The 17287-nt window shown below is 36.4% G+C and overlaps 1 protein-coding gene across 1 annotated transcript in view; it reads left to right on the plus strand.

The window, feature by feature from the left end:
* Window positions 1-17287, plus strand: part of MDN1 (MDN1, midasin homolog (yeast)) — a 92184-nt gene that overhangs the window by 2711 nt on the left and 72186 nt on the right. Inside the window, exons 4-20 of the mRNA XM_010000537.1 lie at window positions 621-728; window positions 808-1000; window positions 1302-1304; window positions 2043-2255; window positions 3375-3506; window positions 5161-5264; window positions 6186-6300; window positions 8014-8207; window positions 9227-9308; window positions 9977-10072; window positions 11134-11246; window positions 11732-11880; window positions 11982-12042; window positions 12579-12790; window positions 13341-13444; window positions 14476-14620; window positions 15993-16089. Coding sequence (XP_009998839.1) covers window positions 621-728; window positions 808-1000; window positions 1302-1304; window positions 2043-2255; window positions 3375-3506; window positions 5161-5264; window positions 6186-6300; window positions 8014-8207; window positions 9227-9308; window positions 9977-10072; window positions 11134-11246; window positions 11732-11880; window positions 11982-12042; window positions 12579-12790; window positions 13341-13444; window positions 14476-14620; window positions 15993-16089 — 2121 coding nt within the window. The remainder of the gene's footprint in view (window positions 1-620; window positions 729-807; window positions 1001-1301; window positions 1305-2042; window positions 2256-3374; window positions 3507-5160; window positions 5265-6185; window positions 6301-8013; window positions 8208-9226; window positions 9309-9976; window positions 10073-11133; window positions 11247-11731; window positions 11881-11981; window positions 12043-12578; window positions 12791-13340; window positions 13445-14475; window positions 14621-15992; window positions 16090-17287) is intronic.

A 17287-nucleotide genomic window follows, 5' to 3' on the forward strand; every position in this document is an offset into this window, starting at 1 on the left:
TTTTTTTTTTTTTTTTTTTTTTTTCCCCCCCCCTACCCCTTTCAAGCTCATGGAAAGCTTTGTTCTTGGAAGGTAAAAGCAGTGGTAAAGTGTGTTGTATGATTTGTGTTACATGTCCTTTTGTTGTGAGACAGCTCTTACGTAGTAATGAAGTCAAGACATGGGAGTTGTTGTCTTCTTTTGGCACTGAATTTTGAGTTCAGTGTGTTAGGGTTATTTTAGAAATAATGTGAAACAGAAAGCAATTTTGAAAGGGAAATAGGAGCAAAGGAAAAAATCAGGCAAAGAAAACCTGATTTTCATTGTCTCGTAGGTTGCCTTCATTTACTTGGGAAAGTGTTCTCCTTTACTATATTTCTTCTGATCATTTAGTCCTTCAGAGAAAGGTTAACTAGTTTGTTTATAAATGATAAAGTATACCACAATTGAATTGCTTTTCTGAGTTCTGAGATACTACTCTAATCTTAAAGGAAGTTAAGCATAGCACTAAAATAATTTCTATGAAGGAAGCTTCATACATGGTTTTCCAAACTTGATATTTTGGTTTCCAACTGACAATCATCAAACTAAATTTCATAAGACTATATTTTTATATGCTTTCTTAAAAACTTTATTTCAAGGTATACTTCAAACTGTCTTGCTTTGGTTACATGCATGAATGATGAGCACAAGTTATCTTTCCTGAAGAAGATATTTAATCCTGAGGAGCTGATACATTTCAGACTGAAGTAAGAACTTTAAAAATCTTGAACGCTACTTGTTTTTGTTAATGATTTTCAGTTCACTTAATAAACATGTGTTTCACAGGCTGCTAGAAGAATCTCAACTGCAGAACATGGAGCGAGCTCTTGTTTTGGCCAATCCAGACTCGTCATTTTGGCAAAAGGAGAAGGAACTGCAATATACACAAGGACATATTGTATCAGGCGACCTCTCTGCGAGTGTAGTAGCTGTGTGTGGTATTGTGCTGCCTAGACAGCAGCTTGTTTCTGAAGAGCAGGTATGTAACCCAGCATTAAGTCTGTACATTTGTTATTTTAAGAATCTCTAGACTGACTGTTTCCTGCTTAAAGGGCATTGAGGTACTTCAGCTGTGCTGAAGCTAGGCCATGCTATAAGCTGGATTGCTGGAAGGATGGTCCTTTTTGGGTTTTTTTATGAGGGAGGAGAGAACTACTCAAAGTAGTACCTATTATATTTTTAGTAGCCACAGATGTTTCTCTGTAGTTCAGTTATACTGGGGAGGTTCCAGTTACAGCTGAGGAGGTTTGATGAAGAGGCAGGAGCAAACTGAGGGAAAGCAGGTACTTTTAAAAGCATTATTACCCAAGGAGTAGGTGAAACAATATCTGAAAAGATATCAAACTTAAATACAAGACACTTGTTGCTGTGCTCTATTTACTCTGATTTCTTTGTACTTTTTGGTAGGAAAGCATTAATTTTTGTGCCATATACTGATATATAAATGACTGTAGGAGTGTCAAAATGTTTGGAGAGTCTCTGCAGCATTGATTAATTACCATTCAATAAGCTACATTGCATTTTTAATAAAATTAAAGTGTTACTGAATTTACCTATTTTTTTCCGTGCACTGAGTCTAATGTGCAGAAAGAGGTAAATACAACAGGTAATATTCATACTTGCATCATGTGACTCCAGCTGCTGTTTGATTCGTCTTGTGATTTGGATCCATTCTGATTACTTTATTTCACTTCTGTTGCAAATAGTATTTGATTGACATGTGTTATGACTGAGTAGTTACTATGCCTGAACTGACAATATAGTGTGAATTCCCTTTGGGAACAAATCGTACATATACTTTATTAAGTGTTTCACCTATAATAGGTTTTTTTATGAAGTCTATTTTAGTATCTGTCATTAAATACAGCTTTAGAATCCTTTATTTTATTTGATATATGTTGACAAATCTGCAGGCCAAAATTTTCTAGTTGTCAGACTCGCTTTCTTAATTTTTCTGTGCTATAGAATCTGTAAAAAGTTAACAATTTCAGTGTGGTAACTTGAATTTTATGTTTGAACAGGAAAATGACACCAGCCGCTTTGTTTTGGTTGAATCTGCCTTCATGAATCTTCAAAACCTTGCTATTGCTGTGGCATGTCAGAGCCCTGTTTTATTAGAGGGACCAATAGGATGTGGCAAAACTTCTTTAATTGAATATTTAGCAACTGTTACAGGAAGAACAAAGCCTCCTCATATTTTGAAAGTCCAGCTTGGGGATCAAACTGATAGTAAGGTAACTGATGCATTTGTTTTATGGTTGCATGATCAGACATAATTTTTACTTAAAGCATGGACTTAATTTTCTAACACGATAATGTTAAATTTTTTACCCAAAGTCCCCATAAACCCCAACTGTGTAGTATTGTTCTTACTATTGATCAGAATAAATAAATGTGAAGAAAAACCACAGCTGAGCTTAAGTAGGTTTTAAATTCTGTGCATAATCATGCTGTATCTGTTTCATTCAAGTTAATATTTTATCAGGGTTTTCTCTGTGGAAGAGCCTTGTTATTTGTTTTAATTTTAGAAATTGAATTTGTATTGGAAACAATTCTAAAATGGCTCAAGCTGGTGCTGAAGGCTTTATGAACATTTTTGTTTTAGTGAGCTGATGTCAGTTTAATCTCATCAATTTTTTGTGGCAAAGATGAGATGAATTAAAATCCTGTGGTGTTGAGGACACCTGCAATTACACAGTAGTGATCTAGCTCTAGCTGTAGAGAGAAAACCAGGGGTGAAGATAATTTCACATTCTCCTGGTTTTTATTAGCATGCATAAGCACCTTCTTCATTGATTTCACCATCTCACAACTGTTCTCCACAAGAGTATCTTTGTATATGTAAAGCCACCATACTAAGACCAAGTGATAAAGTTGAAAATACAAAATATGTGGTAGTGAAACCATGAATTTACTATGTAAGGGCTCTTCCAATGTGGGAGTTACAACTTTGTGGAGAAGCAGCACTTGATTTGTTCTATATCTTTTAATAACTTGCTTTACAATACGTCTTACTTAATTGCAGACTTTTCAAAAATGTAAAATAAAGTTCAGTGCAGTCCTAGACAGTTTTGTAGGTTATATTGTTGATTGTTCATTACTGTGGCACAGCTTTGTAAGTTCACTTCTAATTAACTGGTTCATTTTAATTACTATACTTCAGTTAGATAGATGTGGAGGGGTGGAATTTTTTGTAATTATAAAAGGTGTAATACTGGGCACAGATTGAGGTGGGTTGTTTAGTAACATAAAAAGTAAGCCTGAGTTACTTAAATACCAACCTTGGTCATTTTTGTGAGTTTTTAAGGGATGTAGTGAACAGGTTTGTGATGTACCGATTGTTTCTGTTGTAGACGCTGCTTGGTATGTATCGTTGTACAGATGTACCAGGGGAGTTTGTATGGCAGCCTGGCACCTTGACACAGGCTGTCACCAAAGGTCATTGGATACTTCTGGAGGATATCGATTATGCTCCTCTGGATGTGGTATGTAGTTTCAAGTTTGGGCTAAGGTACTGGTTTTTTAAGGCCCACACAAGCAATTTTTGGTGTCTAATCCCTATGAGTTCTGCAGCAGCATTCTGAAAATACCCTGAAAATAAAAGGGCTTAAAAGAATTAACCTGTCATTAACCTTCATTCATGTATTAGCACACCATGTTATTTTTTGTCACTGTTTTAGAGTAGTCATGACACAGCTGCTTATGCTATATTTCACCCTAAATATTTGAATTAACACTGATAATGAGCTAGGTATCTTTTAAATCATGTTTTAATATTTGAAAACAAACATGGCCTCAAACACCACAGAGTATCATCACTGTATTAGAGTGATGCTGTTAATAAGTTGTTTTGTTTTTAGTGTTGTGGGGTTTCTGGGCTTGGTTTTTGGTTTTCTTTTTCTTACACATTTCTTAACTCTAGCTTGGACATTAAAAATGTGTTGTTACATTAAGCAATGTAGTTTAAACATATTTCCTGTTTTCAGCTCCAGAATGACTAGTTAGACTGTCACCCTTCCCTTTGGAAGTAATGGCTGCTGAAATCATGTCTTCTGTGGGAACAATGCCATAGAGACGTTTTGCTGCATAGGCCTGCTGGACATTTCTGCAGATAGTTTTCTTTCATATCTGCTCTGTCAGGCATCCTTTCTGTGCCTAAATAACCTGACAGTTTGTTTATTGAGTTCTAGACTTCTGAAATGTAGGGAATTGGTAAGAAAGCCAAGAAATGCTGCTTGTATGTACTGTACAGTTTTTCACTGCCAGAGGGTCAGTCACTTATTTGCTCCTGTGGACTCAGCTCATTGCACTCATCATAAGCATCCCTTCCTTACTTCAGGTCCTCCCTGCAGCATTCTGTCTACTTTCTTCATGTCAACGTCTTCATGCTTGCCTTCTGTCCTGAGTGATCATTGTGGTCCTACCTCCCTTTTTTCCTTCCACCATTATTGCGGTTCTTCTGCATGGAAGGATAGATTCTTTAAATAGATAACAAATTCCCCTTGGGGGTAACAGCATGTACACTGAAAAATGCTGATGTTGGAGAATGAAGTCTTGGAGATGCAGGTGATCTTTGGTCAGGCAGATAAAAAATATTAGGCTTCTGATGCAAAAGTGTCTAATAACTCATTTGACAACTAAAAATGAATAGTTTGATTTGGACTTGCAGTGTAAAGACTGTCGTTCCCATTCTCTTAATAAATCTGGATATAGGAGAAAGAAGATGGATAAACATACATTACACCTGTGACTTCCAGTACTGATTAAAATTACTGGGGACTCTGCAGTTCCTGTTAGTATTACTTAGAAGTTCAGGCTGCAGGAGTGGAAGTTGCTGACAACGTAGTGGTACTCAGTGCAACTGCTCTAGCGTCTTGTCCTGGTTTCAGCTGGGATAGAGCTAATTTTCTTCTCAGTAGCTGGAATGGTGTGGCTTGGATTTAGTATGGGGATTAGTAAGATTAATGTTGATAAAATAGTGATATTTTTAGTTGTTGTGAAGAAATCAACTACATAATATTTAGCTGCCTGCCAGCTCAAACCATGACACAGCTCGAGTATGAAATTGATGTTGTATGAGTGTGTTCTGTTACAGTTTCACAAAAAAATATTTGTTTACTATTTTCTTCTCTTCTCCAGATCTCTGTGCTGATTCCTCTTTTGGAAAAAAGAGAGTTGCTGATTCCTGGTCGTGGTGACTGCTTAAAAGTAGCATCAGGATTCCAGTTTTTTGCAACCAGGAGGTAGGCTTGTAAAGTTAAATGAGATGAACTGTAACAAATTTTCCTGCTTTTATCTTCCTTCCACAAATTTATTCTTTAATTTATCTGATCTGTTTTTTCTGGAATTGAGTCTTCTAGATTCAACTCTCTTCTGGTTGCCTCATTTCCTAAAATTTTGTTCCTGTATATACTTGGTCAACAGTTTATGTAGAAGCAAATTATATTTTCCCTAGGGCTAGTTAGAGCACATTTAGTAAGTCTCTTGCGGTTTCCAGCTGTGGAATATTATTTTTAAAAGCTTAAAAAACAGCCAAAAACCAAACAAAACCCACCATAAAACAGAAACCAGTCCACAGACCCAGCATCTCATACTTTGTATGTGCAAGGCTGCTTCCACAGTGGGTATAAACCACAGGTGCATAGTTATTTGTGCAGTGGGAAAAAAAAGGGACACACACACACAAAATATATGGTAGAAAGGACTGTGAGCATGAAGAATGACAAATAATAAGGAAGCATGGTGGAGGGGACATGGACTGGAAATGCTTTTCCTGCCTCTCTGCAGTAGAGAACTGATTCTTTAGGATCTCTGGAAGATACTTTCCAGGCCACTTCTGTCAGGCTTCTCTCTTTATAAAGGATTCTGTATGTTGCTTCTGATAGGCTTACTGTCAGTTGTGTTTCTGTAAGTGTCTTTCAGGAGATTCTGCACTACAGGGAGAAAATAAACCACTGTGATAATAGAACAGATAATTTGAAAAGCAGAGTTGGACAAGATAAGATACGTGACAGTACAGTGGGAAACGGGATTGATGTGTGCATGTGCATTGTGCTGTAGCAGCAGTATGTAGTATGTTCTTAGATGCACAGGAATGCACTGAAAATGTCGACTTACTCAGTAAGACACAATATGCTGTGTTCCTTCATGTTGTTTTGATGCAGGATATTCAGTTGTGGTGGAGGTTGGTACAGGCAGCAAAGCAGCCACACTGCTCTTTTGGACAAGTATTGGACCAAAATACATCTGGATAACATGAGCAAAGGAGAACTCAAGGAGGTATGGTTTGTGTTGCTCTACTGTGACATGTGAATAGTTGTTTCAATTCAGGGTAATAAATGTTTTTCAGTAATAAATTTGATACTTATTTTTATCTCCAAGTTCTGCAATACACCCTTAGCATTTCTGATTTATCCTGCCAATTCTGAAGTATATGGGCAATTTGTCAGGAAAAAATTGAAGTGAATTGGACAAAGATTCCTAGAACTTGCCTTGATAAACACAGTTCTGCTTTAAATGGGTCTAAGAATCAAATAGCTGTTCTGTTTTATAGCCCACTGACATTTAGAAACAGAGAGAAAAAGAAACAAAGAAAATTGAACTTACTCTAGGCCTGAGTCCTAAGCTTTCAGATTAAAAGTAATGGGTCAGTTACCAGCTGCACAGAACTGTTTCTGTTCACATCAGTTGTTAACATCTCTGGGTAATATTTGGTTCGTGTAGTCCTTCAAAAAATTAAAGGAGCCCAAGGCTGAAATGAAAATAAGAGTTCTGTAGAGATTCTCCTTGAGATACAGAGCTCAGAATAGGATCTGATTTTAAAAGAGCCTTTGCCTAAGGGAAAAGGAGGTGAATAGTCTCTAGCAGAGGAACTGAGGAGAAGGTTCTGAATTTTCTAGAATTAAGAAGATAATTTTACAATATGATTCATGCACTCCTTGGAACTTGTTCAGCAGTCAACATATGTTATAATTGACCTCAAATATCTGCATATTTTTTCCATGTGTAATTTGTCAACTAATTGTTAGGAAGGGGGCAAGAACAGCACTTACTTCCTACTTGTAGGTTTTTAGGGTGGCAACCGAGCAGATGCACAGGGAGGCCTCTGCAGACAGTTTGCCAGAGACACACACACTTGTGTGCTGTAACTGCTTCTACTACATAGAGATCCATGTGAGCAGGAACTCTAGGAAGCTCACTGCACTGTTAAAAAAAGGGCTGTCTGGCTGAACTGATGTCAAAGATGACCTCCAGAAAGGACCAGTATTCAAGGAAAGCTTGGCTGTCAAAACCTTAAGAAAAAACAAAAGCTTCATTGCTAAATATGTCATTTACCACTGAGTTCTTTATGTTCTTTTTTGTAATTTTGTAGCTCAAGTCACAAAAATATATAAATGAAGCACTGTGTAAGATTCTGTAGTAGTAGAAGAAGAGGCAGTGGCCTTGAAAACAGTCTCATGTTTTTCTGATTAATCTTAAAAGTCAGTTTGGCTGGGTAAGACCAGTGTGAAGAGCTGATTTTGGAAAGCAATGATTTTGACTGGCAAGCTTTAGTGGAAAGCCCTGAGGTGAAAGGAAATTACAGAAAAAAAATTAGCCCCTTAATGTGAATAGACAACTTGGATACTCAAAAAAATTCCGTCATGTAAAGGACAGGAGGTAAGAACTTCTGTTATCACTTGAAAAGACATATGATCGTTATTTGAGTTTATAAAGGGTTAAATGTACCTTTTGTTCTTCCTGTTGGTATTTCTGCAAATGTATTAAATAAACAGTTGAGTTGGCAAAATTCACTCTGGGCACCCAAATTGATCTCACACAAGGCACAATGACTGTTTTTTCCCAGGTGAGAGATCCCAAGAGAGCAATTTTGTGCTAGCTTTAGTACCTGTTGAAGTGTATCTGATTAACATTTGGGGAGCTAATGGTTTTCTTTTGAGGTTAAAAGACTTTTTTTTATTTATTTGTGGGGGTTTTTTTCCTTTTTTTTAGATTCTTCAGAGGAGATACCCCAACCTTGCTTCTGTGACTGATCACTTGCTAGACATTTACATTCACCTTACGGGAGACAAGTATCAGGCATCAGAAGACAGTGCTTCTAGCTCTAGGCATGTGCCAGAAGACTCATCAGAATCAAGATCAGAAAATAAGAAACCTAATCTGGAAGGTCGAGAGCTATCTCTAAGGTTGCTTTTTCTTAATTACATTTATTAGAAGAGATTTAGCTAGCTGCAGAGATAGAAGGCTTTATCTGTGTTATTTTTATTAATTTTGTTTAACATAGTGAAGAAAGTTTGAATAATTAAACTGGAATTTCATAAAGACGGGAAAAAATCCAATTTTATTTTAAAATAATTACTATCTTTTAAATATCTTAATCTGAATTATTTAGAACTTCCTATTTGCTATACTTTTTTTTTTTGAGGAAAAAGTGTAGGTTTTGTTGTATGTGGTGCTGAGTTGGTATCATGGTACATGGAGTACTTCTTCATTCATTTTAACACAAACTATCTGTTCTTTTAAGAACAGTTGACTGAAGTGTCCTGTAAAATGTTCTCACATATAGCTAGTGGATAATGTTTTCAGCAATTATATGTATTTGCTTATCTAGGTAATTTCATATTTGACACTCACAGCACTCTAACTTACAGATGACTGAAAATAACCAGATAAGTAGTATACTATTTTGTTTTCAGAATTTTTATGATGCATGCTGATGTTCAGTTATTTCTTCCTCTCACAGCAAATGTCAGTTTACTCAGGTGGAGTTTCTGTCACCAGTAGTGCTTTGTGAATTAGTAAATACTATGTGTGGGTTGTGTGTAATATTTTTGTAAAGCAGAAGAATGCCACTAATTTTTAAACAGCAGTTGTTTTTCTAGAGTTAGATGTTTCCTTTTCTTACCTTTTGGAAGACTTTGTTGTTGATGAGGAACCCACTATCTTGAAAAAAATAGATTCTTATACATTTCTGATTAAAAGCTTGCTGCTTTTATTTTTTTTCAGTTTCATAATTACTTCATCATTTAATGGAGTATGTTATCAATTTCTCAGCAACGTATCTTAAAAAAATACTGTTGGTCTTTGTTTTCAGCTTCTCTTTATAATACTATTTGTGTCTTCCCTTGTACAATTTACACAATAACTAAATGTGCAAATGCCAGAAGATAACGTAGTAATCTAATATTTTAATTTTTCTCTTCAGAGACTTATTAAATTGGTGCAGCAGGATTGCTTACAACTTTGACAGTAACTCTTCAACCACAGCACTGAATATTTTTCAGGAGGTGCGGTAAGACTTGATCCAGAAATGGCTTATCCAAAGTCTGGCATTGTCTAACATCTCAAAATACTCTATTTAAGAGCATGAGATGGGAATTTAGTTTTATCTGAAATAATTAGTGAGTAGTTGGAACGTTTGTGATCCTAGTGTCAGGATCTTTCCTTACTACTAGGAAATTTGCTTGCAATAATGTGCTAAAAGCCAATCTAGAGTTGCTACTGTCATACAAACAGCATGTTGCAACATCATTGTAACTGATATGAGCTGGGATTGCATATGGCTCAAAGTGAAAGTTGTAAGATCGTTCCTTTTTTTCTTGTATATGAGGCTTCTTTCCTATGCATCAATTTGCATTCCAGGTCTGGAATTTTTCAGGTATGTGTTAATCAGAGGTAGATTTAAACACGACACATTACAATGTTACTTCATTCTCTATTTTGGTCCATTCATCTAAAAATAGCTTTTATGACTGTACATTGAAAAGTTTTTACTTTCAATAGAAACCCATAGTTCTACAGAGTTTAGAAGTTCTTATTACATGCTTTTGACAGTGAAATAGTTTTGTTTACTATGGCTGGGTTAGATTCAGGCTCATGTAGATTAAGATAGTGCTTGTCAGCTCATATCATTAAAAAGTTGTATTGAAGAAGCTGGCTTGCTTTCCCTTGGCAGGCATTGGACTGTTTCACAGCTATGCTGTCCAACCAAGGGAGCAGACAGAAAATGGCAAAAGTTATTGGAACTAAACTAAACATTTCCAAGAAGAAGGTATGTTGAGCTATAATTAAGATTTGCATTTATTGGAAATATTCTATAATTTGCAATTTTTACAGTTACGGATTTTAAATGTGTTCTACAATTTTTCTTAAAAATTACATCCATTGCTCTATCCAAAACACTTTTTTGCTCTCTGTACCATTCTGGTATCTACATTTGTCTCCTGTTTGATTGTCAGTTGCTTTTTTTCTCTGAAGGTTCTGGTGAACCTATTTCAGAGCAGATTGCTCTGAGACCTCATTATGCAAAGGAAGGATCACAGGGCTGGAACAGCACAGTTGCCTAAGCACACAATACTGCTAGATGCACAGAGTAGTAAATGTGCTTTTTCTTTCATGGTTAGAGTGAACTTCAGTCACTTCAACTAATTGATCAGAGAGAAACATAGTTTTCCTTACTACTTGCTTTATGATCATTGATTCCAAAATCAAGGACCTCTGTAGTGGCTAGTAACTATATATTGATGGTGTGTGATATAAATGGATGAGTTAAACTGAATAGTTACTTTTTCAGCTGTTTCTGACAATAGAAGTTTGATTGCAAACAGAATTCCTTCCTCTGTTGCTTTCAGATATAAAAACTTGTCAGCTTGGTGTACAGAAGGATCCTTGAATCTTCTACAGATTTTTCTGTTTGTCCTTTGCATTAATTCCATACAGGAATGTGTCATACTCTGCCAATGCCAAAATATCCTTGTTTACACAGTTATTCACCTTTTTTTTGTTTGTTTGTTTTTAAGGGAATTTGTTTATTGGTAGTCGAGATAACTTTTCCCAGATTCAACTTTATGTAGTTTAACTACCATGGAAGTAGAAATATAATGGCATAGACCCCTTACCAGGTTACTAAATGGAAAGATATTGTTTGTACAGACAGTGACATCTGATGTCCTGCAGTATTTTAGGTGATAAATATGTATAACCTGCAAAATATAAAATCTTACAATAAAAAATGGCTGTGCTGCAATGTAATGCTGATAGCACAGCATAGATGTTCTTGATGTGATGTAGTAGGCAACACTAATATTGGAAATGTTGATGCTTTCTTCACAGGTGGAGTTCTTTTGTGAGCTCTATAAACCAGAAATTCTGATAAGGGAACAGGAGGTTTCTGTTGGAAGAGTGCATCTCGTGAAGAAACAAATCCAGGCTCTCACTGCACAAAGGCAGAGTATCTTGTAGTTTCCATGTTGAGTCAAAATATTTTGTGGTGGAATAGAATGGTTGGAAGTGACAGGATTTTTTAAAAAAGCAGATTGGATAGTCTAACGAGTCTCTCTTATGATCTGAACTTTACCTTGTGTAGCTTTACAGTGGTCTGCATCGTACTTCTGGCAGCCAGAGCATAGAGATGTTCAGCTGTTTTAAGATTTTAATTAACCTGTCTTTGTAAAGGGAGACTTTTATAGTATGTAATTATATACTAACTCCACTGGCTGGGAAGTTCTTTGGAAACCCTGAATTTCTAGGTTGTATCTTGAGAAAAATAAGTATCTTAAAAGGGTGTCTTGGACTAATTCTTTTCCAAACTTATATATTTAATTTTAAAAATTCCTAAATTCGACCAGTGCTCAAAAAAAATTAAAAAGGTAACATTTAAATGAGCTTCTTGATAAATCTTGGTTTTGAGTTGCTTCCTCTGTTTTTTCAGAGCAAAACAAACGTTTGCTCCCACACGGCCATCTGCAGTATTGATTGAACAGCTTGCAGTGTGTGTTGTCAAAGGAGAGCCCGTGCTTTTGGTTGGTGAAACAGGAACTGGCAAAACCTCAACTGTTCAGTATCTTGCTCATATTACAGGTATATTAAGTGTTAAGACTGTAACTTACATGAAGATGATTTTAAAAACAACAAACAAGCCAACCCCACAAGTTGATGGTGCTTTCTATTTCTATTTCAAGGACATCGTTTGAGGGTTATCAACATGAACCAACAAAGTGACACAGCAGATCTATTAGGAGGGTGAGTCAGTGGCTACTATTTTGCCTGTTCTGCTTTACAAATTGTCAGTATCAGAGCAAGCTTCTAGCACAAGTGTAGCTGTGTTGTCAAAGAATTGGTTTTGTACATGTCTGTTTCATAGTAGCATAAATGTCTTAAGAAACATGTTTGCATGCAGAGACATTGTAGTCCTTGCTGAAGAACAAAAGCAGTTTCACAGAACCATGTGCACGTCTGTATGTAATGCAGTCATTTAAAAGCATACCCCAATGCCTCTTTAAAAATGGGTAAGCTGATCAGTATAAACATAATATTCACTGGACATACTGGTTGGTAGTAGTAAAAGTAACTTACTTATCAGGGTGGTCCTGTCTTTGTACAATTGCCTCATAAGGTAAACATTGTGCAATTTTACCTTACTTATTAGTTGAGTATAAGTTGTGGAAACCAGAGTTCTTTCATGCACAATAGTCTTGTTTCACTAATTGTTTTTTGTTAGCTCACAGATGCTAGTTCCTGTGTCATAGATAAGTAACTACTCTTTTGCTTCCCTCCAGTTACAAGCCTGTGGATAACAAGCTGATCTGGTTATCTCTGCGAGACTCTTTTGAAGAACTCTTCTCTCAGACATTTTCTAGAAAGAAAAATCAGACATTCTTGGGACACATTCAGACCTGCTACAGGCAGAAACGTTGGCACGATCTGCTAAAACTTATGCAGCATATTCATAAATCTGCTCTTAATAAGGAAGCAAAAGAAAATGCACCTGGTGAGAATTCAGAGTGATCACACATCATTAGTAGTGAACAATTGTAGAAAGTAGATAAATAGTGGTGAATCTTCTGTTGACTTTTGGGTTTTGTGGGGTTTTATTTTTTATCGCTCTAGTTCATTCATTCTTCTGGTTTTCATAAAATACTATCTCTGTCTACAAAAAGATGTTCAAAATGCTGTTAGAATACTTTTTTTTTCTAATCCATTACTGTTGTCAGCTATATCTGACAGAGTGAAGGTTGACTTGTCTGACCTGTTTTCATGAGTTTTGTTCCTAAGCTAGTATGGATAAGCTGGAATCAATAGCAAATTATCTATACCCATATGCTAATAATGTACAGCTACATTAAAAAGTAAAAAGAGCAAAATGTAATTCATTTTTGTTTAAATTCATGAGGTGTCATCTGTAGAACTTGAATGTTTTTATTGCTCAGCCAGCTTACTCTTGTATCTATATGCTTGAAAAAGCTTGTTTAAAATGCAGTTGTTAAATCCTTTTATGCTATTGTTTTGGTGGTACAAACTTAAATTTGTTTTGCTTACAGGCTCACCACTGAAGGAAAAGTGGGAGGCATTTGGTCTGAAACTGAGTCATGCTCATCAACAGATGAAAATGACAGAAAATGCTCTTCTTTTTGCCTTTGTTGAGGTATTCAGAGATTTGCATATTGATGCTAGGAAGAATAAGGAGGGGTATTTAAAAGTCTTTGCAATGAGAATTATATCAATAACTTCCTGACAAGCATCTTGCTGTGAAGTAGAAGTTGTTCCATGATAACTTTGTGGAATGAAATCTGCTGCTGCAAGGAGATGGTGGTTAAATTAGGGGTAGGGCAGGAGAATATGGGGAATATTTTGTGATAACACTACTGTATATTCACTACTGTATAATAGGGATTAGGACTGGTATGGTAAAAGAGTATCAGCAGTATGTCAAATCATCTTTTCAAGTGTGTGAGATTAGAAAATATATCTTGACTAGTCTCCAATAGAACATGCCCCAGGGTGGGAATTTCTGTGAAAGATTTAATACTAAGAATCTGTGCTGTTTATCTTGAAGTGTTTTCTAAAAATAGTGTTTAAAACCCATAATATAATATTCTGATGACATAAAGTGGGATTGAGGGAAACTGACGGTTTATGCGTATTTCTTGTCACCCTGTTGGTACTCTCAAATTTTATGTAAAGTGTGTAAAATTTTGACTAGTCCTCTTTCTAAAAAATTGCTATGTACGCAGTTGGAGAACCTTTGACTTCATTATATTTTTAATTTATAAATTATAATTCCCTGAGGAATGTACAATTGCTTGTGTCTTTGTTTAGGTTTCTTTAGATTAACTGCCTTAGTTCTCATAATGGTGTCATGCAGAAGTTTATGCACCACAGTGATGGGTATCCCTGACAGGCAGTATTGCACAAATAAGAGAACCTAATTCTGTTATATCTGAGCCAATCTAAATGGTAGCTGAAGTGGTTATAACTGTCTATGACTTCTGTGTCTTGCAAAATAATTGCTGTTACTGAGGGAGACACTGAAACTGCTGTTGCTGTAAACAAGGTCTGGAGCTGCCACTTTTCTAATCAACCCAAAGACTGCAAAACAAGTGTTTCTGGTACACAGATGCTCCAGTTGATGTATCACTGCTGTTGGCATAATTAGCAAATTGTTCTTATTTTTAGGGTACTCTGGCACAAGCAGTAAAAAAAGGAGAGTGGATTTTATTGGATGAGATTAACTTGGCTGCAGCAGAGACTTTAGAGTGCCTGAGTGGTTTATTGGAAGGATCATCTGGGTCGCTGGTGTTACTAGACAGAGGAGACACAGGTACTATTTCAGTGCTTGGTTATGCTATACCTTGCTATCCAGTTAGTTGAATTCCCTACAAAATCCCTACACTGTATGGCTCAAAATAAGTTGAAAACACTTTCTGTTAATGTGTGTGTGCAGAGGAGAATAATGTGTTCTTTCTAGACTTGTGTGCAAGAAGTGAGAGTTTTAATTCCCTGTGACTCAGGAGATTTCAGCAGAAATTGTAGCTTTTGCCTCTGGATTCTATAAGGATTAGATCTTTCTAGTGATTTTAGTAAGATTGCTGGCTTTAAAGACTATTCAGGTACTACCATGTTTTTTAAAAAGTTGATGTAGCTGGACAGCTAAGGACATGGGACATGAGATTTAATTGCTACTGTAGTAGTTATCTGTCACTGATCCTGAGAATATTTTTTTTTTTTCACCAGCTAGAAAGATGCGGACAAGACTTTGATTTTATTTTTTTGGTCCTTCTTGTGGGTTGACCCCAGCCAGCAGCTAAATACCCAAACAGCTGCTGACTCACTCCTTCCCCTACACCACCCACCAGCAGGATGGGGGAGAGGATAGGAAGAGCAAAAGCAAGAAAACTCCTGTGAAACAAGTGATACAAGCTCCCACAGGCAGATCACAGTCCATCCAATCTCTAAGCAGTAGCCACGTTGGAAGACAAAAATCACCACTGGCTTCTTCCTTTCCCTCAGTTCTTATTGCTGGGCGTGGTATTATATAATAGGGAATATTGCTTTGGCCAGTTTGGGTCAGCAGTCCCAACTTTTTGCTCCACCCCAGCTAATTCACTGGGGGAAGGAGGACAGAGTAGGGAAAAATAGAGAGCCTGCTGCTGTGCCAGCATAATTCAGCAATAGCCAAAAGATTGGTGAGTTCTCAACAGCACCACAGGAGCCTCTGTGAAGAAAGTTAATTCCATCCCAGCCAGATACAGTACAGATCTAAAGTTATAAAGTGTAATTGGTGAATATTGTTTATTGGAGCTATAGATAAGGGCATATGTTGGATGAGCTTCTTAGGCTGGGTTTTTTTCCTGGCTAAGGGAAGCACTGGCTCTTGTTCTAAAAGATACAAAAGGAGTTCCAACTTCAGAGCTTGTATAATTTTTGAAATATTTTGTGTTGTTACAACATCCTGCTATGCACAAATAAAAGTCAGGGTTTTACTTACCTGTGGCTGTTGTAAGGATGTAGAGATACTTCTGATAAAATTATATGGGCTTATTCTCTGAAAACTTTTCACACTGGCATTTTTAAGAAAACGGAGTGAGTACTGCAGTAATAAAAAACTGGCTTAGAAGAACTTTACCTCGTTTAACATAATAAATATTTTGGGTTTAGCATTAACCTTACATCTCTTACTTCTTTTCCTTTAGAACCTCTTGTCCGTCACCCTGATTTTCGGTTGTTTGCATGCATGAATCCAGCTACAGATGTTGGAAAGAGAAATCTTCCTCCAGGAATACGAAACAGGTAGGAAATTTAGAGTTTAAGTAGCTTCACAAGTTGGCCCAGTGAAGAATGACTTATTTGAAGCCTGAGGAACTGAGTTGGAACTTCCTATGAGAAATGCTTTCCCCATAATGGTGAAGTTTTTTCATGGAATAACATCATGAAAATACTTCTGGAAAGTTGCTGAGCATGAACAAATGGTCTAGCAGGAGTGTAGCATGTTGTCACTGGGAGCAGGGGAATGTTCATTCTTTACAATTAAGCTCTCAGTGCCTGGGAATGCTACTGCAGCAGCTTATGTTCCTGATGGATATAATAAAAACAAATGCTTTGTGTCTGTTTAGCAGCCTTTCTCTTGATAACTCAAAAGTGTTGATGATTGTTTCAAAAAGCTGTATATCCAGCCTTGCTCACTCAGAAGGAAGGTGGTTTCCATGGTGGAGTTAGATATGTGATGTTTGAAGTGTGTGATGTGTGATCTTCAAACATTGAAGCTGTGGCCAGGAAATGGGAGTTGTGACAAATTTGTTCCATATTAGATCTCCTGGCTTAGTAGTGAAAGGAAGGAAAGTGAGTGTAATACAGAAGAAATGAGACTTCAGCTTGTAAAATTTAAGTGAACTTATATTGCATTTGTCAAAAATATCTGCCCCTCTGAAGTTAATGGTATTGCTCAGTTGTGTTGGATTTGATGTGGAGTGTCTTGATCCGTTATTTGCAGTTGTAATGCATGATATGGAAGAGCTGCAGATTCGTATTCAACACCTAATTCAAATATACTGGACTAGTTAAGGGTTAGAAAATATATTCATTAATTAAAGCTGCTAGTGTAATGTAACAAACGTGAAATGTTCTGACCTATTTAAAGATACTCAGGACTTCACCAAGTACATTATTTGTTGCTAACTTTCCTTTGCTTATTGTTAGGATTTTCATTTTATCATTGCTGAGCTGGATATTTGTGAAAGTAAAAAACAGTCTGGATATGCTAGCTGTACCAAAATTAGAATGGGTGGTATCTTCTAAGTGTCCACTTCTTAAAACACAGATTGTTAGAGCATCCAGTTTGAAAAGTGCTTCTTGTGTGTCAGTGCTCACCAGTATTCAGCCTGTAATGTTTGGATATCTATTGCAAAGTGTTTAAAAATATAATTTAAAAATTAGAGTTCATTTTAAATCTACCAAATTAAAATAATCTAGATAAATTACTTAAAAATAG

The sequence above is a fragment of the Chaetura pelagica genome, unplaced genomic scaffold, assembly GCF_000747805.2.
Source record: "Chaetura pelagica isolate M959 unplaced genomic scaffold, ChaPel_1.0 scaffold174, whole genome shotgun sequence".
Taxonomy (NCBI): Eukaryota; Metazoa; Chordata; class Aves; order Apodiformes; family Apodidae; genus Chaetura; species Chaetura pelagica.